Below are 22,625 nucleotides of genomic sequence, written 5' to 3' on the forward strand. Positions count from 1 at the left end.
TCATCATTAAGGGAGAGAGTAGTCTCAATTCATTCTGGATCCCCAGCTCTAGGAATAGAGCCTGCCACATAGAAAGTATTCATGTGTCCTGAGGAATAAATAAAGCTCTTCTCCACCCCCTCTCCTGTTGGTTTTTGTTTCTTTGCAAAAAGTCCTCATCCTTCAGGGATGGAAATCTCTTACCCAAAGGCATCTTTGGAAACACGTTCCTGGTTAAGCAGAACTCAGGCACAGACATATGGATGGAATTTATCTTTAGGTCCCCAGGGTTTTAAAATGTGTTGGAGAAAAAAAAAAGCACTTAAAAGTTAACATTTTGCTGGATCCAAGTGCTATGAATAACTTCCTCTGCTAGCTTTGTTTTGCATAATCACAAACCTTGCTTCGTACACACAACCCAGGCAGCTGAGCCTCCTGCCGCCCGTTCCTCGGAAGTGGGACTGGCAAAGGAAACCCGCCTAACCTCCTCCCGAGCGTGCTGGCGAGAAAAACTCACTGTAAGCCCCAGTTTTAAACTTGCTGCAATTCCTTTGGAACTAGGAGCGGAATCCCGGGCCAGGGTTGAGCCTGGCTATGGGTTTACTGATGTCTCAATAAATCTTGAATTCCAAGACGCTCCAGGATAAAGTCACTGGCTTCTCTAACCATTCAATTAATCATTGGCAGTTGGCTGCCTTCCCCTCCCTCAAAATACACACCCTCATACATGGGCACGTGTGGAAAGGTGCACACACCTGTGCACGTCTGTATGTGCACACGCGCATGCCCAGCCATTGATGCATGTCACTTGGTTTAAGACATCACCTCCCTTTAAGAGTCATTGTTTAGGGGCGCCTGGGTGGCTCAGGCTTCGGCTCAGGTCATGATCTCAGGGCTCATGAGTTCCAGCCCCTCGCTGGGCTCGGTGCTGACAGCTCAGAGCCTGGAGCCTGCTTCGGATTCTGTGTCTCCCTCTCTCTCTGCCCCACCCCTGCTCGCTCTCTCTCTCTCTCTCTTAAAAATAAATAAACATGAAAGAAAAGAGAGAGTCATTGTTGAGCAGCAGGATGAAACCAGTAGCCTAGTATCCGCAGAAGAGTTCCTATGCAGCAGCTGACGGCCCATTCTGTCTTCTCCAATGTGGATAAAACAGAGAATTCAAAACTATTGTCCCTCATTCACAAATGAGAACATTGAGGCTCCACGTAGGAGCGAATTCCCAGTTCAACCTCCCCAAGGTCAGCTGGCGGGTGAGTCCCACAGCCTAGATTCAGTCAAGGGTCCAAAGCTTCTTTGGCCTTGTTGTGCGATCCCCTCGGTGTTGTGGGTATGCCTTCCCTCCCTGGCTGCTTTCGACTCCGCTCATGATGCTGACTCTTCTCCATTCTTAGCTTCTCTCCTGAGCTGCATCACAGCCAGTGGGGGAGGAGGCAGCTTCGGACATCGAGCTACATGTGTGCAATTCTTGGCTGCAGCCTGCACCAATCAGCCCCTCTAAACTGGTTTTCTCAGCTGTAGATGAGGTTAAATATTACTTCCTCCTTAGAGAGCACTGCTATTGTGTGACTAAGAAAATACACCCAAAGGGCTTAACACAACATGTGAGCCAAGACCATTCTTTTTTATTATTATTTTTTGAGGGAGAGAAAGAGAGGGAGAGAGAGAGAGACAGTGTGCGTGGAGGGGAGGGGCAGAGAGAGAGGAAGAGAGAGAATCCCAAGCAAGCTCCATGTTGTAGTGCAACTGACTCAATCCCACGAACCACGAGACCATGACTTGAGCCGAAACCAACCAACTGAGCCACTTGGGCGTCTCCAAAGACCATTCTTATAAACATTAGTTATTATTGTTATTTCCAAATTCCTATGGACCTGGCCACCAGAGGACCCTTCCTACACCAACTCCACATGGTGGGTCCACATGCTGGTCAGAAACCCAGGCTTTTGTGGTCAAACTGCCGGGGTTCAAATCTCCACTCTACCACTTTGGTAGGTGACTTTGGACAAATCACCTCTCTACATCGCTGTGTCCTCCTCCATAAAGCAAGTGTTGCAAAATATACCACAATACCGTAGCGATGGGCTGCTGAGACCTTCCAAGCAAAGCACTCAGTGCAACGCCCACCACACAACACACGTCGAATACATATAAGGTGGTATTAGTGTTAAGATCCTGTGGTTGTTACTATAACTCAGCCTGCATTTCTATCACTTCCCAAAAGTGATCTTCTCCCAGCTACCCTGGACCGCCAATGGACCCCAAGCCCATTTTGTGGCCAAACCTTACGGTCAACTCCCACTGAACTTTCTTGACTATGCGATGTGCTGCACCCCCCACACTTGAGCCCAGGTCCACAGGCCCTCGGCTGAAACATAGCTCCCTCTTTCCACACATCCTTACCGTTGCTGCCTCTGCTGTGGTGCTCCCCAACACCCACGTGGACCCTAGCACTGCCTCCATGTCCTGGGGCTTTGGGCCCGACTTTCCGTACTTTTGCCAGATGGACCTTTCCAAATCCCAACTCTCCTCCTCCTGATTCCTGAGGGCGCCCCCTGCTCTCACAACAGGTAAACATAAGGTGTCCGGCAGGGCCTTCATGGTGCTAACTGCTGTGTCTTCAACTCTCCCGTCCACTCTCGCCCCTGCACCATCCTTCTGGAAATGATGCTTTCTTCCCCAGATGGGAGGTCTACTTCACTGCTTTTCCCCTGCCCTCTCTACCCTTGGTCTCAAGAGCTGTTCACAGCCTCCTGCAGAAATTCATTCCACCCATTCCGTAACAATTCAATGCTTTTAATCAACTCCCTGCCCCCTCAAAAGAAAACCCTCTGCCTGACTCACTAGGTCTGTGATGGGCTCAAGAATCTGCATTTTGAACAAGTAATGCCAGGAGACCGTGATGTGGGTACAACAAGGAATCACACTTTGAGAAATGCTTTTCTTTTTTAAGCCTATAAACACGCAGCCTTGTTGACAAAGACTTTTTGATGTAATCTGCCCCTCATCCTCCTCAGGGCACCAAGCATCTTGTGGTTAGTAACTATCCTTTTTGCTTTGGCTGCTGGGAAACTTGGTGCTGAATGTGCGAGCTTCCATTAGCAATGCCTAGTGCCACGTTCATGCATTTCGGTCTGTTACATTTAGCCCTATTTACATTTAGGCTTCCAGGCTTCCCCGCCCCCTTTTTGTGATTTTCCTTGACTCTGGCTCTGTCTGCTGTTATTGTTGTTTTTCCTTTTACTGTTCTATGCATTTTGTCAGCCTTTCCAAATCCTCTGAGGGATTACACGGTGTATATAAATTAAACAGCCACCCTACTTGGACACTCACTCTTTGCAACCGTCATGCAAACATCCCATCTTATGCCTTAAGCGGTGACTGCTTCTGTCCACGGCCATGTCTTGCACTGACCTGTGCCCTCCCAGGGTGGAAGGCATCTTCACATCTGCATTTCTCATAGCATGCGCAATGGTATGCTTGATGCATAGCCACCATATAAGTGTCTGTTGTTCACAATGATGGCTGTGCGCATGCCGGAACGTGAACTCTGGACACCTGGCAATAAGCAGTGTTTTTGTCGTCCAAAGCAGACAGACACTCACTGGAAAAGAGCTAATGGAACCATTCTCGATATGAAACGTTTATGGACATACCCAATTAATTTTAATTGTCACTGATCTGGATATAATGATTAACTGTAGCATTCTTTGCTGCTGTATGGATTACTCCAACACAAATTATTAGCTTGTAGCAATGAATGATTTGGTATAAAAAGGAAGCAATATATATTACAGCCACACAGACTCCCTGTTCAACCTCAGAACAGAGGTTTGTTACAACCTGACCTGAGCTAAACTTGGTGTTGGGAAAGCCTACAAATGCTGGGGTGGGAGCGAGTGGTGGAATTCAGATGGAAGATGACTGAGACACCTGAACATTGTCCGAACCCAGCCTCCCAACGCAACTTCTGCCCAGAAGGCCTTTGAGGTCAACACAGCAAAGGATGATGGTCGACAAGAGATACAGTAATGTTCGCCTGCCAGAACCTGGGTGAGCGAAGTGTGAACACGCAGCCTAGTTTGGGGTTCCTTAAAACTCAAAACAACCTCAGGGGTCTCTTCCGAAACTGGGTCCAGGAAGGAAGCTGATGATATACTCAAAATGAGGAATCCATGCCGTTCAGCAAAGAGATGACTCACAAGGGTGCAGGGAGGGTTTATGGAAAGCCACGGATGATGGCCAGTGTGTCAGGACTGGTCACTGCAGGATGTCCTTGATGCCCTGGACCAAGAGAGGTGGGCCGAGCGAGTGGTTATCAGAACTGGAGGGAAAGCTCCATGGAGCGAGCCCCCTGACCTGAGCTGAGACCTTGGGTAAATGTTTCACAACCAATTCTCAGAAGGAAAACTAAAAACCCTGATGGGCAGCATTGCCGAGTTCTCTGGTATAAATCTTTCCACCACAACTGATTGCTGGCCGCCAACGTGACATCACTGAGTGGGTGAATGGGGAGCTGGCAAAGCATGTGTACCTTTGGGTCACTCAAGCTAGCCCCAGCACACGAGCTAGCCCCAGAACAACAGCTAGCCCCAGCACGCCAGTGGACAAGCAGCCCTCTCTGGCCCAGTGGGAGCCTGGGGAATGTACTCTCTGGCCCCACTCCCCTCCCTTCCTCCAATCACTGCCGAGCTGAACCCAAACAGAACCCAAAAGAGGAGGATGCGGCTGAGTGGTGCATGCGGTCAGCCCCGGGGTCCAGAGCAGGTGGGGAGGGCAGAGGGCAGACGCTCCAGTAGTCAAACGTCACGCCCAGCTCGTGAAGGGTGGTTTTGGTCTTTTTGATTTCAATGACAGATAAAGTGTTCGTGGGCACTGTGAGGGCATAAGGAAGAAGGGGACCAGGGTCACTGACGGCTAACTAGGGATACTCATTCCTGTTTGGAAGGAAGCTAGACAACACTAGGGATACTCATTCCTGTTTGGAAGGAAGGAGGCCTCTCCTAAAAGGAGGAATTTCAAGTTCAGTTTGTTCACTACACCAACCAAGTCACCTGCTCGCATCTGCTGGGCAACTCGGACAGAGTCCCACGGCAGACGCTGGTGTTGCAAAGACAGACAGGAGACTCTGGCCCCGGAGAAGCTCACAGATGGGAAGACGGGGGACAAAATCTAAGACAAACACGGCGCCCTTCTGACGAAATCAACGGCTCGCCGTCACCCAAGCATAACCTCCCCCTTCCCTCCCGTCGCCCACAGCGCTAAGGCTGCCCTCCCCCACCACCTCTCTAACTTCACCTCCTGCCCCTTCCCTCCACTCACTGCGCAAGGCGTCTCGGCCTTATGGCGTTAGCTGGGACACACGCTACCTCAGGGCCTTTGCCCTTGCTGTGCCCTCCTCCAGGGATGCTGTCTTCCCGAGCTCCTGGCCTGCCTGATTCCTGGGCACGTGGACCCCAGCTCGATGTAGGCTTTTCAGGGAGGCCTCTCCTGACTGTCCCTTGTCCTCAGGGAGTAACCTCCACCCCGTGTGGAGGCTGTGCAGGAGCTGAGCGCTGGGCAACCGTGAAGAGAAGTCGTCTCCCGGAGTTGGACCTCCTCCACTTTGGGACCAGTGATGGCTTTGCAGGACCCCCAACGGGTGCCAGGCCCCCCCTTCCTGCCCTTGCAAGTGCATTTCACCACAAGTGGGCTGGGCATGTCGCCACAGGAAGCTCAGGGATAGGCAGTCCGTGCCTTACTTATTTGACTACACTGAACTGTACTGATCTGCCAGTAAAATATAAGTCCCGAGACACCAGGGGTATTTTCTTGGCCACTATTTTATCGTTAGCCCCTCATAGGTGCTCATCGGTGGTACTCAGTAAATCTCGCATGGATGGATGGATGGATGGATGGATGGATGGAGGAAGGAAACACGAGCCACAGTTTTTCACCTGTAGCCACACAGTGGAACCTGGTCACTGCGTGGACCATAAGGACTTGGATGGAAAGGAGGGCCTGACAGGAGGAAGAGAGCACCTGGCCAGCAGGAGGCGCTCTGCACGCCAAGTGGGGAATGTGAGTGGGGGGACCTGCTGCCAAAGGACCTTCCTAAAAGGGGAATATACTTCCATATCGTTAAAGGCATTCCAGCGGGAAACGAGCAGCTGGAGTGCGGCAATGGGAATCAGAGGCGGGACTGGGGAAGTGCGCGTAATGCCTCAGACTCCGAATATTCCCTCGAAACGTGCTAACCTGAGGAATAGACAGTTTTCTTTTTTTTTTTTTTTAAGGTTTATTTATTTTTGAGAGAGAGACAGACAGACAGACAGAGAGACAGAGCATGAGCAGGGGAGGGGCAGAGAGAGAGGGAGACAGAGAATCCAAAACAGGCTCCAGGCTCTGAGCTGTCAGCACAGAGCCTGACGTGGGGCTCCATCTCATGAAAACAAAAAGATCATGACCTGAGCCGAAGTCAGATGCTTCACCGACTGAGCTGCCCAGGTGTCCCAGAATAGAGATTTTACAATCAAGCTTCCAACAAACGGACCGAGACCCCCCAAGGTCAGTGGGCTTCACCTCATGCTGTTGCCCCTGCATGGAGTGCCCTTTCTATTTGTCCCAGTCTGAGGGACTCTTAGTTGGTGCATCTCAAAGCCAGCCCCTTGGTGGAAGCATCGATGCCTCCCACAGAGCTCATCTCTCCAGCCTCAGGGCGCCTTCGTTTATTTGTGCCTACAGCCAGCAGAGTGCACGTCACCTGCCAGGGCGCTGGCTTCTATACCTGTTCTCCTACTCGATTACCAAGCCCTTGAGAGTTCCTGCCACTTTCTCCAGCTTTGTCCCTCATCCAAGGGCCCTGCCCAGAGCCCTGCACGGAGCAGACAGTCGGTGCCTGCTGACTGACTCCGTGACAGAATGCCTGCCCAAACAGATGAACAAACAGGCAAGGGAAGAAGGAATCAAAGCCTCAGTAAGTCGGTTTAATGGAAACTGTGTGGGACATGGATGGGGAAAGTACATGAGTGAAAGAATGAGTACCGGAAAGAACAAATACATGCATGAATTCTCTAAAGCCAGGAATCCCTGTCAGACTTTAGGGCAAATCCATAGCTTCTCCGTCACTTACCATCACCTGGGAATGGCGACAAAAGGCAGGAGGAGGGGACAGCACCTCGTGGCTGGCGGCAGATTCTACCACTTACCCTTTCTCCGTCTAAGAGCAGATGAGCTCGGAAGATCACGGCGTCATTGATGGGCACCTCTTCATTCCTGTATAAGATCTGAAAGATCCGGCTGTGCACGGCGTTCTCGTGGGCGCAGGCGGAGTGCAGGCTGTTGCCGTCTGCAAAACAAGTCCCAGTAAGAGCCCGTGAGTTCCGGTGCCGTCCTACACCTGCAGGGTCCTCAGGGGTCAGTCCAGCCCAAAGAAAGTAATGGCCCCCAAACGCATTGCCATGTCCAAAGATTAAAATCACAGAAGGACTCCTGTCGAGTGAACTGGGCTGGCATCTCAGAAGAACCTGACTAATCCCTTACAAACCCTACGATCTCATCGTGCAGTGCTCCGTGACTGGAAATCAGTGGCTGCTAAATTCCTCACCTACTCACCTCTATGAAGCCTTCCGTAATCCTCCTCTCCTGAAATCAGGGAGGAAGAGAAGAACAGAGAAGATACGGACAGAAACTTCTTCCTCCTCCAAGAACTCCCCAGTGCCCCTAGAATCTCCCTCCTGAAAATGTTGTTCACATCATGTATGATATGGAGAACACTCTGTCTTGAGTTTTAGGTACGTGTGCTAATCCTCATTGTATTAGACATCAAGGTTTCAAAGGAACTTGTTTGACTCTGTGTCTTCCAAAGCATTCCAAAGAAACTCCAATTCCTAAGCACTGTCTGCAAATCAAACTCAAGTTCAGGAAGACTCACCTGTCTGATGATGACAGGAGACTTTACTGCACGCACCAGCCAGAGTTATGGAAAGCAAGTGGGTGAACTTCTCAGAACCACTTAACACATAAACTGCACACCAGGGACAATATCAAAATATTCTCAAATAAGTAACGCTAATATTTACATCAAACAAAGCAATGATTACCTGTTCATAATAATGACAAACCACGTGGCACTTTATAGCTTCCAACAAGCTTTCACGTTTGCTACTCTTCCCTAATCCTCGTAGGAACTTGCTAGAGAAGATTTTACTACGGATGGAGAGACCGTGGCTCAAAGGAAAAGAGGCAGGCATCTTGGTGTCTGCCATGTGACGAGGTATTGCTTGGATTTATCCTCACACCCATCTGTTTAGCAACCAAGGAAAGAAGTCTCGGGTGAATGAATAAAATGCACCTGTCTCCTAGCCAAAGGCAGGTCCTCTATAAATCACTACAGAAAAAAATAAATAGCATGTTTGGAAAGAGAGCCCAGAAGATAAGAAGAAAATCAGTGCAACCAGCAGAGAAAAACAGCTCAACTGCCTTGTGCATTGTCCTCAGATGGCCTGAAGAGTCTTCTGGAAACAGGGACAAAGGGTCACTGCCCGCCCCCACCAGGGCACAGTGACACACAAACCAAGACCTGTCTTGTAGCTTCAGAGGAAGGAACAAAAACACGTAAAACCCCAGGTCATTACCAACACTGCTCAGATGTGCCTGCTCTAATTTGCACTTCGTCATGAAGGAAATAAAATTACTGGGCTAATGCAGCCCTATTTAGACCCGTTGGATTCAAATTGATGCGGCCTTTAAATAGAAGTGATCCTTGTGTGCAAATGCCTTTCTGTTTTTATTTGCTACACCAGCCCTTTCTCTATCACTGTCAAGGCCTAGTTGATCTATCAGCCGGCCCGACAGCACGGCAGAGGATGGATGGGGTAAAGACTCTGAAGGTCAGAGCAGCACTGAGGCGTCCAGTACCAGGAGGGACAGCCAGCAAAACAGTTCAATCACCCAGCCTTCTTGGGCAGGTGACATCACCCCTTGTAACAGCAGCTTTCCATGTGAAAAACGGGCATATCCACCCTGACCTGGGATCCATATAGACATAAAGAGCATAAAATAAATCGAGATCCTAAGACCAGGCACATACTGGGTGTGCAATACGCAGTAAGATGACGCTTTGTGCTCAGAGAAAGGTCTGGGCGCTTTCTGTCGAAGACAATTCCACTGGTCACATTTCTATGAGAAATTAAACTTCTCTGATTTTTGAGCGGACTGTCAATCTAGACCACAAGACTCAATGGTATCTAGAGGTCACCAAATCCCAAACGGCCCCATTAAGCCCAGGATGAGGCATTTCTTATGCCTGATGGGACTTCCTGTGTCATCTTCTCGTTACTATCAAGTAGGACATCAACAGGTGTCTCCTTGCAAGGGAAGGCTCGCCGATCACGGACACCGTTTGGGACTGTGGGCACCAGTGATACGGTGCTTGCCTCCTCCCCTCAGTAAGGACAACCCACACTTGGACACCTTACCCATCATCTTGGCTCCCTCCTCCTGCACTCTGAAGGAAATGCTACTTTCTTCTCCTCCGCAAGGCCTCTTCCTAGAATTTCTAGGACTGGCTCTCCAGCTTATTTTATGCAGCCCCCGTGGGCAGACGGAAGGTTCTTGTTCCAGCTCCCCCTCCTTCTACTCACCCAGAGATCCCAGGCACTGGCCGCCCAGAGATGAAGAAAATGTGTGTTCTCTCCACCCTCAAAGACCCTGGGATACTTTGGGAGGCTGCCCTCTCCTGGCTGGGGAGTAAAGAGCCACATCTCTCTTTAGAATGTTTTTACTTGTCGGGTGAGCAGATTCTACTCAAGTGACCCAGTGAGAAGGCGGAGATTAGGTCTCCCCAAATATCTGTCTGCTGTTGTGCGTGGCAGTGTCGGTACCATGCATAAGGATCTGAAAGGACAGTTAGAACTTCAAGAGGAAACAAGGTAGACGCCTGGGTGGCTCAGAAGATTGAGCGTCCGTCTCTTGATCTCAGCTCTGGTCTTGATCTCAGGGTCGTGAGTTCAAGTCCCATGTCAGGCTCTCTGCACTGAGCGTGGAGTGTGCTTAAAAAAAAAAAAAAAAAAAAAGGAAATAAGGAAGTGGAAATAGGCAGAGGAAAGAAGGTAGGAGGAGGAAGAAAAAGGAATGGAAAGGAAAAGGAGAGGAGAAGAGCAGGGAAAAGAGAATAGCGCAGAGGCAGAGGAACTCCTTAATGGTGCCCACTGTTCAAGGGATGAGTTTCAAACAGCTCAATCTGGAGTTTCAGGCCAGAAGTCCAGAGTAAAAAGACTTTTAGTTTCTCATGGGGCTTTTCCCCCACAAAAATGAGTGATATCAACAATCTGCATTTCGGCAGTGTCTCCGAATATCTATAGCTCGAATGATGACCTTACCTCTGCTGGGCGCCCCCGCCCGCCCCAGGGCCTCCGTGAGTGCAGATTACAGAGTATAGGTGCTGTTCATCACATGTGTACCCGGTGCCCCAGAATCCAGGCCTGCAGCCCTCTGGTGGCACATTTACTTGTGCAAGGAACCCCACACCAATTCCAAGAACATGGCCGTGGTTCTGCCTGCACAGCAGAGCCGCCCAGAGAACCAAGTGTGTGCTAAATGGTCAAAACTCTGGGAGATTCTCTTCCAACCCTCCAGGCCTGAGGACAGCCAGGGGAGGCTTGGGCTGTTGGCAAATGAAGATGCTGAGAAGCTACCAGCGAATGTCTTCAAACCCAGGCCACATTCACACATGAGAATCCTCTAACAGGTGGAGTAAGAGCGACTCAAAGTCAAGACCTCAGCTTTCTTATCCCGTTCTAAAGAACAGGACATCCGCAGTAAGGCAGACTTGCTTTCTAAACTTGCCCCACCATTTTCTCACCATTGGCCTTGGGCGGGCCATGAAATCGGAGTGCAAATAAGGCAAGAATCATGCCCTGCCTGATTTCCATAGTGAATCTAAGACTCAGAAGAGATGAGAAATAAAGGGGTATGTTTAACTATAAAATTCCCCAAACCCAGCCAGACTACCTAGTAAGATAAAGATGATAATGATGATGATCTTCATGCTAGGTGATTTTCTGGCTATTTCCAGGAACAGGAAGGACAGAAGGTTACCTTGAAGCCAAACGTTATTATTTTTTTTTCTACCAATTTCAAAGAATAGGCAGAAAAGAAAAACACCTTGAAGCAGGTGTTCACTGTTTCTCTAGAGAATGACCAGAGCAAAGTCCCATATTGTCTAAGTGTTTTATGGCTGCTAGGGCCGGGGAACACTCATTGCCAAGTTAGAGAGGTAGGACATGACCTTCTGTGACTCCATCAAAGCTGCTTCTTTTCTTGGAGACTCTGTCCCCAAATAAAACAATCCACACAGGGAGAGAAGAATCCCCTGGGAGCAAACAGCCAAGGTGTTGATGACTTTTTCTGAAGTATGGAAGTGGGGAGACCCACCAGATTAGGACAGACTTGCCCCAACCAAAGAGGTGTCAACATCCTGTATGCATAAGGCAAGGAATACTGTTTCCTGGAAATAAAAGTAGCTTGAGGAAAGCTGGAGCCCAGGATGATGGCTCTGGATGTTCACAATGGCTCAAGGGTTCACGAGTAGAAGGTTGGTTTGGTTATATCATGAGCTGGAAAGTTCTGTGCATCCATCCAACCTGGCACAAAGGTTGTGCTTTGAATAGCAATGACTGAACATATAAATGTCACCTGAAAAGTAATAACCTGAAGTCCTGAGGCAGGGCCCCCAAGTCCTATGCAGATGGTTGAACAAGCAAGCTAATGGTTGAGGCCACGAGCTTCTTGGAGTTCTAAAGAACCACCTTCAACAGAACATCCATTTGGCCATGAAAAGCCCTAGTAGCCTGAGAAGGATAAGACCCAGTTCTTTCCAACCTGGCTTTCAAAAAAGGAGCCCATTGTGGGGTGCCTGGGAGGCTCGGTCGGTTAAGTGTCTGACTTCGGCTCAGGTCATGATCTCACAGCTCATGAGTTTGTGCCCCACAATTGGGCTCTGTGTTGTCAGCTTGGAGCCTGGGTCTGCCTCTCTCTCTGCCCCTCCCCTGATTACTCTCTGTCTGTCTCTCTCAAAAAATAAATAAACATTTAAAAAAATTTTCTTAAAAAGGATCCCATTTCATTTTATAAGCCCAGGTCTTCTCAGGCCCCGTGAGATGAGGGAAGCAGGTTAGCATTTTGCTAACAGCGCACTTAGATAAAAAAAGCACTTTGGTGAGATATCTGCAGAGATGTGAACGGACTTGTACCTTCAATTTTTGAAGCACATCATATTGTCATTTGTATATCTATTTGAAAAAACTAAAAACATTTTTTTGTTTTATTTTATTGTTTTTTAAATATAATTTATTGTCAGGTTGGCTAACCGCAGCGTATACAGTGTGCTCTTAGTTTGGGGGGTAGATTCCCATGATTCATCGCTTACCTACAACACCATGTTTATTTATTTGAGAGAGAAAGAGACAGCAGGGGAGGGGCAAAGAGAGAAAGAGAGAGAATCCCAAGCAGGCTCCATGCTGTCAGCACAGAGCCCAAAGCAGGGCTCGATTTCATGAACCGTGACATCATGACCTGAGCTCAATCCAGAGTCGGATGCTTAACCGACTGCACCATCCATCTAAACTCCCCTAACAGACATTTTTCTTGCTTTCTACCTAAAATATGATGTCCCTGGAATATTGAAAATAATGTGCTTTAATGAACAAGGATATGAGTTTATGCTTTATCCATAATCCCAGGTGAATATGTTTCTGTGAGGTTTTTTTCTATACTATAAAACATATTCATTTATTCATTAACTCCTTATTAATCACCTGCTACATGTCAGGTCCTGTGCAAGACACTGGAATTTGGAACTGAACGATCAGAGCTCCCCGTGGGGTGTACCTGTCCCACACAGCTGTCCGTGGATAGGGAATGGGTAATCCCTGAGCTGCTCATCTCCACAGACACCTCCTTGTCTGAATGAGTTTCTCATCTCTCCAGACACATCGCATCATTTGCATCATCTTGTATGGCCCACCTAACCAGTTTGGGTTGAGGTGGCAAGCCCTGGGTTGCAGTCCAGACATCATTATGTATTAACCGCATGACTTGCAAATGTCTCTTCTCTGTAAGGTGTACTACATGCAAAACTGATCACCCACTGCAAATCGCTCTACAGAAGCTAGCCTGGGATTGGTCTGAGTTCTAGGTACTTCAGATCCCTTGTCTCACTTGACCTTGGGTATGAGAGTCTTCACTGTATCTTCATGAAGCAGCTCAGGACCACAGAGGTTAAGTTACGTCCTCAGCGTCAAAGGTAGTACATCGGGGATGCCACATCTTGTACTTTTTTGCACCCATTCATCCCTAAGCTTGTTTCCTCACATATGTGTTATGGAACCCAACAGCCACACAGGCGGTATGTTAGACATAATGCCAGTCACTGGTGACAGCACAACAACGACAAGGAATAGTCTTCAGTATTCAGTCCAACGTTTCCCAACTTTGTTCTCTCCTCGCTGGACTCACACTACTCCATCACTTGCGTCTTACAGAATAACAGCCGAGGTCCTGGAATGATGTAACCGTGGGCTATGCATACTGTGGCCACTCGGGTACACAAGGACTCAACCCATGACTCCATCATTAGGCGACACTCCCAAGTTTCTGAATCCCAGCAGTCCCGGCACTCAGCCTACTCCGCACGAAGACTCAAGTTACACAGAGATACCGTGGCCTCGCAGAAATTCCTGCTTACAGAAACTAATCCAAAGCACGCAGAAAAACCATCATTGAACCCACTGAAAAGGAACATGGCTGCAGGTGCAATTTAGCAGCGAGCCCTCTCCCGTCTACACTGAGCGGGCTTAATTACTTAATTATCACCACTGCAACCCACCTGTCAGAGGGGGCGCAGCCAGGCCAGCACTCGACACCTATTCTGTCAGCCCATAACGTGCACTGCTATCTCATCTCAAACGTGAAAGGCCAGCGCGTCGCCTCTAACAGACTCCAGTGACCCGACGGCTCGCCCACCCGGCCTCCTTTAGACGGGACCTAACCACCCGGCCAACTCAGGTGTTTCAATTTGCATTTCAATTGCAGAGTACAGTACATGGCCTCCTGCTTTTGCAAGGAGAAGACACAGATTTGAGTGAAAAGCCACGGATTTGCCCTGGGGTCTCCACTTGTACACTGTGTTCCTGTGAACAAGGAACTTACCCGGGTCTGAGCCTCAGTTTCCTCCCCTGTGAAATGGGGATGGGAGAGAGCATTCCTGTTCGAGGGTTGCCAGGGTGGAGCAAGACAACCTGTGACAGCACCTGCTATAGGGACTAACCTGTAACAGGTGCTCAGAGAAACAGCCATGCGTGTACTGCCACGTGGACAGGAGTGTGTAGCTGATGTGACTATTAAAAAGTACTCACAACAAGGGCTCCGGGCTGACTCAGTCAGTTAAGCATCTGACTCTTGGTTTCAGCTCAGGTCATGATCTCACAGTTCATGAGTTCGAGCCCTGCACTGAGCTTCAATATCTCTCTCTCTCTCTCTCTCTCTCTCTCTCTCTCTCTCTCTCTCTCTCACAATAAATAAACTTAAAAAAAAATTACTCACAGCAGAATTCTACTGGCTACTAGAAAACTCTCAGGGAAAATGCAAGGGGAAGCCTCAGCTGCCCTCCAGCTCTGGGGAGCTGTCAAGAGCTGTCTTGACCAGGGCAGGGGCACTGCCTGCAAGGACGGAGAAGCACGCAGAATCTCCTTGCTTTCCAGCTGGGAGGTGTGGGGTGAGATTTAACTCCCTCCGCCTCAATTCTGAGCAAAAGTGACAATAACAATATGACTCCAGGGGGCAGCGAGATGGCTCCTTATTCCTGGCCACCTTGCTTCTGCCTCGATCCCATGGGGTGTCTCCTCCTGCACCTCCCACCTCTCTGCACTGTAGACTTCCATCAGGGTGTTCGACCCACGTCTTTTCTCTCCTATGAGCTCTTCTCTCCTCCCACGGTCTCCGCAGGGGACCCTAGCCACTTCCAGCACTTTATACACCACTTAGAAGCTAAAAGCTCTCAAATGTGTGACAAGAGTCCCATCTCTCTCTCCCGCGTGGGTGCACGAGATCCCTCAGCCCCGAGACATTATTCCTTTGATGTTGGATATGCACCATAAACTCACACATCCAAGACAGAACCTCTGATTTTGTTTCCCAAATGTGTTTCTCCTGCCATCTCTTACCCATAGTCACACCATGCCTCCTGGCCATCTCTGATTCCTCTTCCCCCTCACCCCCTGATCAATCATCTGCGAATCCTGCAAATTCACATTCAAAACGTGGTTCTGATTAATCGAATCCTTTCCGTGTCCTTTCAGGATTTTCTCTCAATGTTGAAACATGCTTTTATTATTTCCACTCTTGCGTCTATTCATATGAGATATAAGCCGGACGTCATCACCCCTGATGGCACTTAGAATAAAATCTAAATTCTCTACGATGTTATCGCTGGGCCTAAATCATCAGTGTGGACGCTGCAGTAAGGTGAGGGCTTAGCACAGGGCCGGTGTTCTGGGCGGTTGTCCGGGCCGGACAAATATTTATAGAATGTCTGGCTGCCCAAAGCTCCAAGTGACCTAATCCCTGAGAATTTGGCAGCGGTGTTTAATAAACATTTGCGGAAGTGAGCTGGATCTCAGCTCGAGAGCTAGCTCATGAGGCTGGCTCTGTCTCCTGCTACGTCCTCACGATGGGCCAGCACCCACACCGATCTACGCTCCCCGGCAAACAGCAGGCACTAAATGTGCCTAAAGGGGCACACTATGGGGTTTTCTGGGGTGTAAGGCTTTGTCTCCTAATCCCGAAACCTATTGTGCTGGTAAGTCATTAGGAGACAGCAAACGGGAGGCGAAGAGCCCTGTTTATGTGGTTCAGACTTTCCAGGGCCATCTGCCTCAGCCATATGCTTCCCAAGCAAGGAGAACCAAGAAAAGCAGTGATTGCAGCTAATCAAATATTTGTGGGAGCAGCCGCGGCCACGCCCAGGCCCAGTCACAGTCCCCAATACGTTCCGAGGAACACAGAGCCACTCTCCGGCCCACGGTGACCGTGGCCTGACTGGGAAACCACAGGATGTGGGGGACAGTCGTGACTTGCTCCTGCAATGGCAGGGAGTGCCCACAGTCAGCGCCCAGCAGGTGAGAACAGGTGGTCACTGTCTTTCCTTCCACAGAAACAGAACGTCCCTCTGGAGGGAGGGCTAGCCCCACTGCCCGGGGCTGCGCCAGGATTCACCAGTCCAGAAAGACCAGCAGCCCCAGCCCTCTTCTCGCTCCAAGGGCTACATCCAACCCTTCCCCTCCCCAAGCCAGGAAGTTCTTTTCAATCACAGGACATTCTCACCTGGACCCTGCCCTCCTATGCCTCACCTTTCCCCTATTGGACTCCTCCGTCCTGTTCCTTAGGGCATACACCTGGGCCATACCTATACTTGGGAAAGGGGACAGGATATCCCAAACTGGTTAGTGCAGGCACCCACCAATCAGAATAATGCCAGGTAGAGTGATGAGCAGGGTCCTGCAGGCCATGTGCTGTGCCAGGCATAACTCCTTGATTTAAGGATCACAGGGAATATGACCATCTGGGGGAGGGGCCAGGCCAACTAGCCAATGCGGGGGGGCACTCAGAAAGTTTAGGGCAATGGCTACTATGACAACTGCACACACCAGAGGCACTGGCCGAACGCTGCCCCCGGTTCCAATGAACTAGGCATGTTCACGGCACACGCAGGTCAGCCCAGCCTTCCTTGCTGAGACCTGCCCTTGTGGCCAGGGTTCGTGTGCTCAGCTCCAAATCTTTCACCCCACGCCCCTCCCTCTAAACCCCAGGGTGGCCTGGGTGGCCTCAGCTGGTCCTCTGGGACATGGAGGCTCCTGCACACCCTCCTCCCCTCCAACAGCTCCTTCTCCTGCTGCTGTACATCCGTGCCAAATGCCACAGAAGGACCATCCGTCTGCACGTGAACTTGGGAATTATTCCAGGGCCAATGCTCCCCTCTCCAACTCAAACCTCCTCCATCTCTCGATGTCCCCAGGCTCTCCCTTAGAGTCCTGCACAACTGGATTCCGATGGGTCACCCTGACTCAGACCTGGCCCCGGCTGAGCCTGGAAACTGACCTTCAACTCCACCCACAGCAAATGCAGGACAGAAGGGGTTGCTACCCTGACCCAGCTCTGGGATACTCCCTCCTCTGCACTTCTGCCCCTGGCCCCTAGCTCCAGCCCACAGCTGGGCCAGTCTCAGGTGCAGCTGGAGTCAGAACAGCCACCTGCTTATTTGACACAGACACTTCAGGAACTAGAGCTTGAGGTCCTGGTGCAGGAGCTGATTCCTCCCCATCTCACTGGCCTATTTCTAAGGTTCTCACTGTGAGCAAGCTTTCTCTGACTGCTGCAGCCTAGGGTGGATGTCCTCACCTGGGAACCCCATGCATTTACTCCTCAACACCACTGAGCACACAGAAGATGCTACCCTTCTATCCACTTCCCCCAATACACACACACACACACACACACACACACACACACACACACACACACACACACCACGCACCAGAAATATTCAGAATCCAGGGCCCGAGTAGGACTTAGACTCAAGATAACCCTTGTTCTTAACAAGGGACCACTCTCATTGTGTTTCTTTGAATAAATGTTGCAATTTGCTCAGTAGCATCACCTGTTGAATCTTGCACTTCTGACCCATCAGAGGTGATCAATACAGTACCTTTGGTCAATTATACAAATATGTCAAGAAGCTGCAAGGAACATTCCAGAGCTTCTTTAGGCCACTGGGACATGGCGGGGTGTGGGCACTGAAAGGCTTGGGTGAGGGTCTACGTTTTTCCTTAGTACAAGGCCATGATGCCCTTTTAATCAATTTGCTTTCCATAAAATGGAAGTATGATCTCTAATTACAGAGTTGTCATGAGCATCAAGCCAGGAGATGGAAGAAATGGGTGTCTACGGTTCACGATCAATGAACACTATTGTTCAAGGTTCTGATCGCGTTCTTAATTATTCTTTTCGGTCAGGAGGTATTACCTTCTTCATGGTGGAGGAACCTCCACCATACCAAACACAAGTTCTTTCCAATTAGCCCCGTTTGTTTACTGATAATTCTCAGAGGGTCTAGCAGAGCACCTGCACCAAGGGGGCAATCTGTATGCACTCTTTGAATACACTTTTTCCTCTGACATTTTTCCCCACTAAGCTTTCTGCTTCTCATCCATCAAGATTCTGCTTGTGTTGCCCCTTCATCGGGAGTTCGTCCCTGAGTGCCCCAGCAAGGATAATCACCCCTCCTCTGTCCCCAGAACATTTTGCACCTGCTTGCCAAGAACACCTGTTGTGTAGCGATATAGTTCACTGCGCCTGTCACCAGACCAAAGGTGGCTCTAAGCTTGCAGAGTACATCATTCACCACTGTGCTCTTGGCTTCTAGCAAGGTGCTTGGCATAAAATCCACACAATTAGTATTTTTTGATGAATCGATAGACTCATCTTCACCTCAGAATCCTGCCTGTGTCTCGATGACTTTTCAAACGTCACCTCTTTATGGAGATGTTCCCGGTCAGTGTAGCTGCAAACAGCACAGGCTCTGAAATCTGACCTGTATTCAAGTTCAGACTCTCCATTCACCTGTAAGTTAGTTAACCCTTCTGAGCCTAATGTTCTTCATGTGTAAACTAATCGTGAGACCCTCTTCTTCTACAGGGTCATTGTGGTGATAAGACAATGACTGGCATAGTCATTGTTACCAAAAATGCCACATCTCTTCCACTATAAGTGTCCTTATACTTTTGTTGTGCCACGTGGTCGACTTTCCAGTCGTTCATCTTGGCATCACCTTCCACCAACCTGCATACTCCCAGCTTCTCTATCCTTACAAGGTATGTGAAGGCATAGACGATAAGCCAGTCATTTGGGTCTTCCCGGTGACCGAGGTGAGTACTTGAATAAACTAAATGCTCAGCAGGAGTCCAGCAAAAATAAGGGTAGGGTTACCCCAAAAGGAAGGCTGAGTCGTCACTAGGAAAGACAGCTTTTCGTTTTTCATCCCTGAGCCACCATCCTAAGTCTGAGAATCCACACATCCGACATGGGGGCTGGCAGCACCAAGAAAATCACACACATCTATAAACCCATTTACCAGATAAGAACTGGGAGGCTTTGGGAGATGGAGTATCCAGCCCAAGAGTAGAATAAACAGCAGAATCCAGAATCCAGCCTCCTCTCCCAGGACCCTGCCTCCTGGCCCTCCCTGGCCCTGCCTGGATGCTCGCCGGGGCCCAGAAGGACTCTTCCCAAGGATCTCTCAAAGCCTTTGTGTCTCAGCAAACTCTATAACCAGCTTCTGAAAGTCACAGCAGCACCTGCCTGGGTGTCAGCCAACGCTTAGCCAGTTGGCTTCGAAATCAATGCACGCCTAGGCCTACGTCCTCAGAATCAATTATTGCAGCTTTAGATTCAATTACCAGATGGCCCGTTAAGTCATGCTCATTTGTCTTCACAGCTCCACCCTGGCGCAGAGGCAATCCTGCAAAGCTTGCTGTTTAATGCACCACAGCCACCATCCGTCAGCCAGGGTAAGCCGTCGGGGTCAGGGGACGGGGGCGGCTGGACGCCCCGGGGCGGCCAGCCCCACCCAACGCGGGGCTGCCACACACACCGCTCCACACTCCTCGGGGCCACCCAACGTCTTGGCTCTGCCGGTCTACACGTCTGGGTGAGTTTCTTGGGACTCAGTCCTGCTGCGGTTCACCTCGGCAGCCATAGCATGTAGCATGGGGCTGGAGGAAAAGTAAACGTTTAATGGCCGTTTCGATTATTTTCTCTTCTTCATGTTACATATTCAGCTTCTCCTCAACTAGCTCCTTCCAAATGGATTCTAAATGCAGTCAACTTTCCCTCGTCAGAAATAAAGGGCATACAAAACTCAGAACTCGAAGCCCCTCCAGCCGCTACCCTGACTCTCTCCTTGCCATAGCAATGAACTTCCCCAGAGAATACCTACTGACAGCCCCGATTTCTTCCTTGCCCCACGCACTCTTCAAAACTCCCCCCTCCCCACAAAAAAGCCCCACCTGGTTTCTTTCTGGTCCCTTATCACCACCAAGGGAGCACTCTACGCACTGCTCAGATTTTAAGGACAGTTTTAGCCCACATCATGCTCGATTCTCAGCAGGGGACCACAATGTCGGCCAATTCCTCCTCCTGGAAAGATGTTCTTCCCTCGGCCTCTGAGAAATAAGGCTCCACTCGTTTTATTCTTGACTCTGGTAGCGTTTCTCTGACTCCCTTTGGGAGTCACCTCTCTGAAAGTCACGGTCCCTCCACACTCCGGTGGTGCTTCCCGCTTCCCTTCCAGTGGTTTATTTTACTCCACAGCACTTATTTCCTTGCAACCAGGATGTAAGCCCTATGCCAGCAATAAATCTGCCTGTTTGTGGATTCCGAGTCTGCTACATAAAATGGAATGTAGCACATGGCCACTCAACAGAACTTACGTCCCTAACCCAGACTCGTCCTCTCAGTTCAGGACCTGTCCGTCCAGTTGATTACTGAAATCTTCCGCTTGGATTTTCGAAGGTAACGCACATTTGTAACCTGTTGAAAAGTAACTTTTCCATATCACCACTAGGAAAGAAAAGAAAAAAAAAAAAAAAAAGCTAAAAAGCTAGTTTCTCTTCCAAGGTTCCTTACTTTGGTAAGTGGTTCTATGATCCGGCTTCGCACGGAAGCCAGGAAAAGGAGAGCCACCTTCAACGTAACCTCCGTCACCTCCCAAATGTAAGCCCCTGGCCGACACTCCGGCTTTGCTCTGTCTCAGCCACCAACGGACTCGCCCACTTGCTACCCCTGCCCTCACCTGGACCACGAGGGGGTTCGTTCAGTGCCACCTGCCCCTCATGCACAATGAGCCCCCACCATATCTCCAGAGAAGAATGTTTCCAACGTGCAAATAGGACAAAGCTGTTCCCCTGATCAAAATGCTTCCAAAGCTTTCCACACCTCTTAGGATGAAGGAAAATATTCCAATGGAGTCCTTGAAGCCCATTTGACCTTCCCACCCGTCCATCCTCTCCTCACCCTTGGCTCCCGTGCCCCACTTCTCTGCAGCCACACTGGCCAGCCGTTGCCTCCTCATCAGCATATCACCTGCACCCATTCTGTTCCCTCCACCCACTTGGCACCTCCCTTCTCTGAGGGCCCAGCTGACCCCTGCTCACTCGCCAGCCCTCAGTTCAGACGTCTCTTTCCCCAGAGGTGTTCTCTGATCTCCCTCGTAGGGTCAAATGTGTGATTACGGGCTCTCATTACACACTGTACCTCTCTGAGCATCGTGACATTAGCTAGAGTGCAAATGACCACCTCCTGTACTAGACTAAGTGCTCCGTGCACACTAGGTTCTTTCTGCTCAAACAGACCTAAAACCTGGAGAGCAGGTTCGGTAGCTGCTTGGTAGATATTTGTTGAAGGTGGAATTAAAATATACGTACTATTAGTTTTGTAAAAAGTATAAAGCTATTAACTCAGTGACCTTTTTAATTTAATAAAGTCATTTCCTTATCATCTGCCCATTACAAAAAAAGATCATAAAAATAGAAGTCAAGTTATCTGCCTGAGGAAATAAAATTAAGGACCAAGCCACAACAATAACTCCGAAACACCCAACTCCTTGACTCTGCTCATTTATAAACTCTGAGATTCCGTTTCCTCCTTTGAAAATAGGAACAGAACTACTCCAAAGATTGTTCTGAGGATTTATAAAATAATATTTACAAAATGCCAAGCACAGTGCCTGGTATATTCAGTTGCACAATCAACAGAGATTTATTAAGTGTCGTTGGTGACCGTCCATAAAAATATGGGTCGGCCAGCAACACATTTCAGCAAGCCGAGGTGAAGTACATTTACTTCAAGGAAGATAAACAAGAACATTCATTGTCAGGAGTCATGACTTTTATTGTGCTTTAAACTTTAACAATATCGACCTGAACTGCTCTAAAGCAAAGCAATCAATACTGGAGAACGTGTGCCCAGGTGAAGCTCTGAAACAGAGGGAGGTGAGAGGGAAAGGGTTCTTTCAATGAGGTCTTGGAACGATGGGAAAGTATTGTTGTTCATGCTCGCCCCTCCATCTGCCATCCATCCACCAACCCATCCCTCCATCCGCCATCCATCCATGACTCATCCCTCCATCCGCCATCCATCCATGACTCATCCCTCCATCCGCCACCCATCCATGACTCAGCATGAAGCCCCAAGTAAGGAGGACATAACGCTGGCACTTGAGCCATGGCAGCAAGGAAGGGAGAGGGTCTGTCCTCCTGGGACTTACCTGAAAGGGAAAAACCAAAAAAATTCAAGTAATCCTTCAGTTATAATGTCCTAATGCTGCAAAAATACAGACTAAGGGAAACATGACACACTTAATTTGGAGTGGGAGAGCTCATGGTCTAAAGGTGAAAACAACCATTTTTCTTAACAGCAACACAGGATTCTTTCAAGAAAACTCTTCATATAATTGACATTATGGATCTTTGATCATAACAATCAATTATCACACGTAAAACAAATTCCCTCATTTTTATCATGAATTGTTTAAAATGATTTATTTTTTTAAAGTC

The 22,625-nt window shown here is 49.2% G+C and overlaps 1 protein-coding gene across 6 annotated transcripts in view; it reads right to left on the bottom strand.

The window, feature by feature from the left end:
* The window catches only part of FAM135B (family with sequence similarity 135 member B), a 293,649-nt gene that overhangs the window by 99,322 nt on the left and 171,702 nt on the right, over positions 1 to 22,625 (bottom strand). For all 6 annotated transcript variants that reach the window (XM_058699176.1, XM_058699175.1, XM_058699170.1 and 3 more), the window contains exon 4: positions 7,164 to 7,303. In XM_058699176.1, coding sequence (XP_058555159.1) covers positions 7,164 to 7,303 — 140 coding nt within the window. The remainder of the gene's footprint in view (positions 1 to 7,163; positions 7,304 to 22,625) is intronic.

Source organism: Neofelis nebulosa, chromosome 14, assembly GCF_028018385.1.
Source record: "Neofelis nebulosa isolate mNeoNeb1 chromosome 14, mNeoNeb1.pri, whole genome shotgun sequence".
Lineage (NCBI taxonomy): Eukaryota > Metazoa > Chordata > Mammalia > Carnivora > Felidae > Neofelis > Neofelis nebulosa.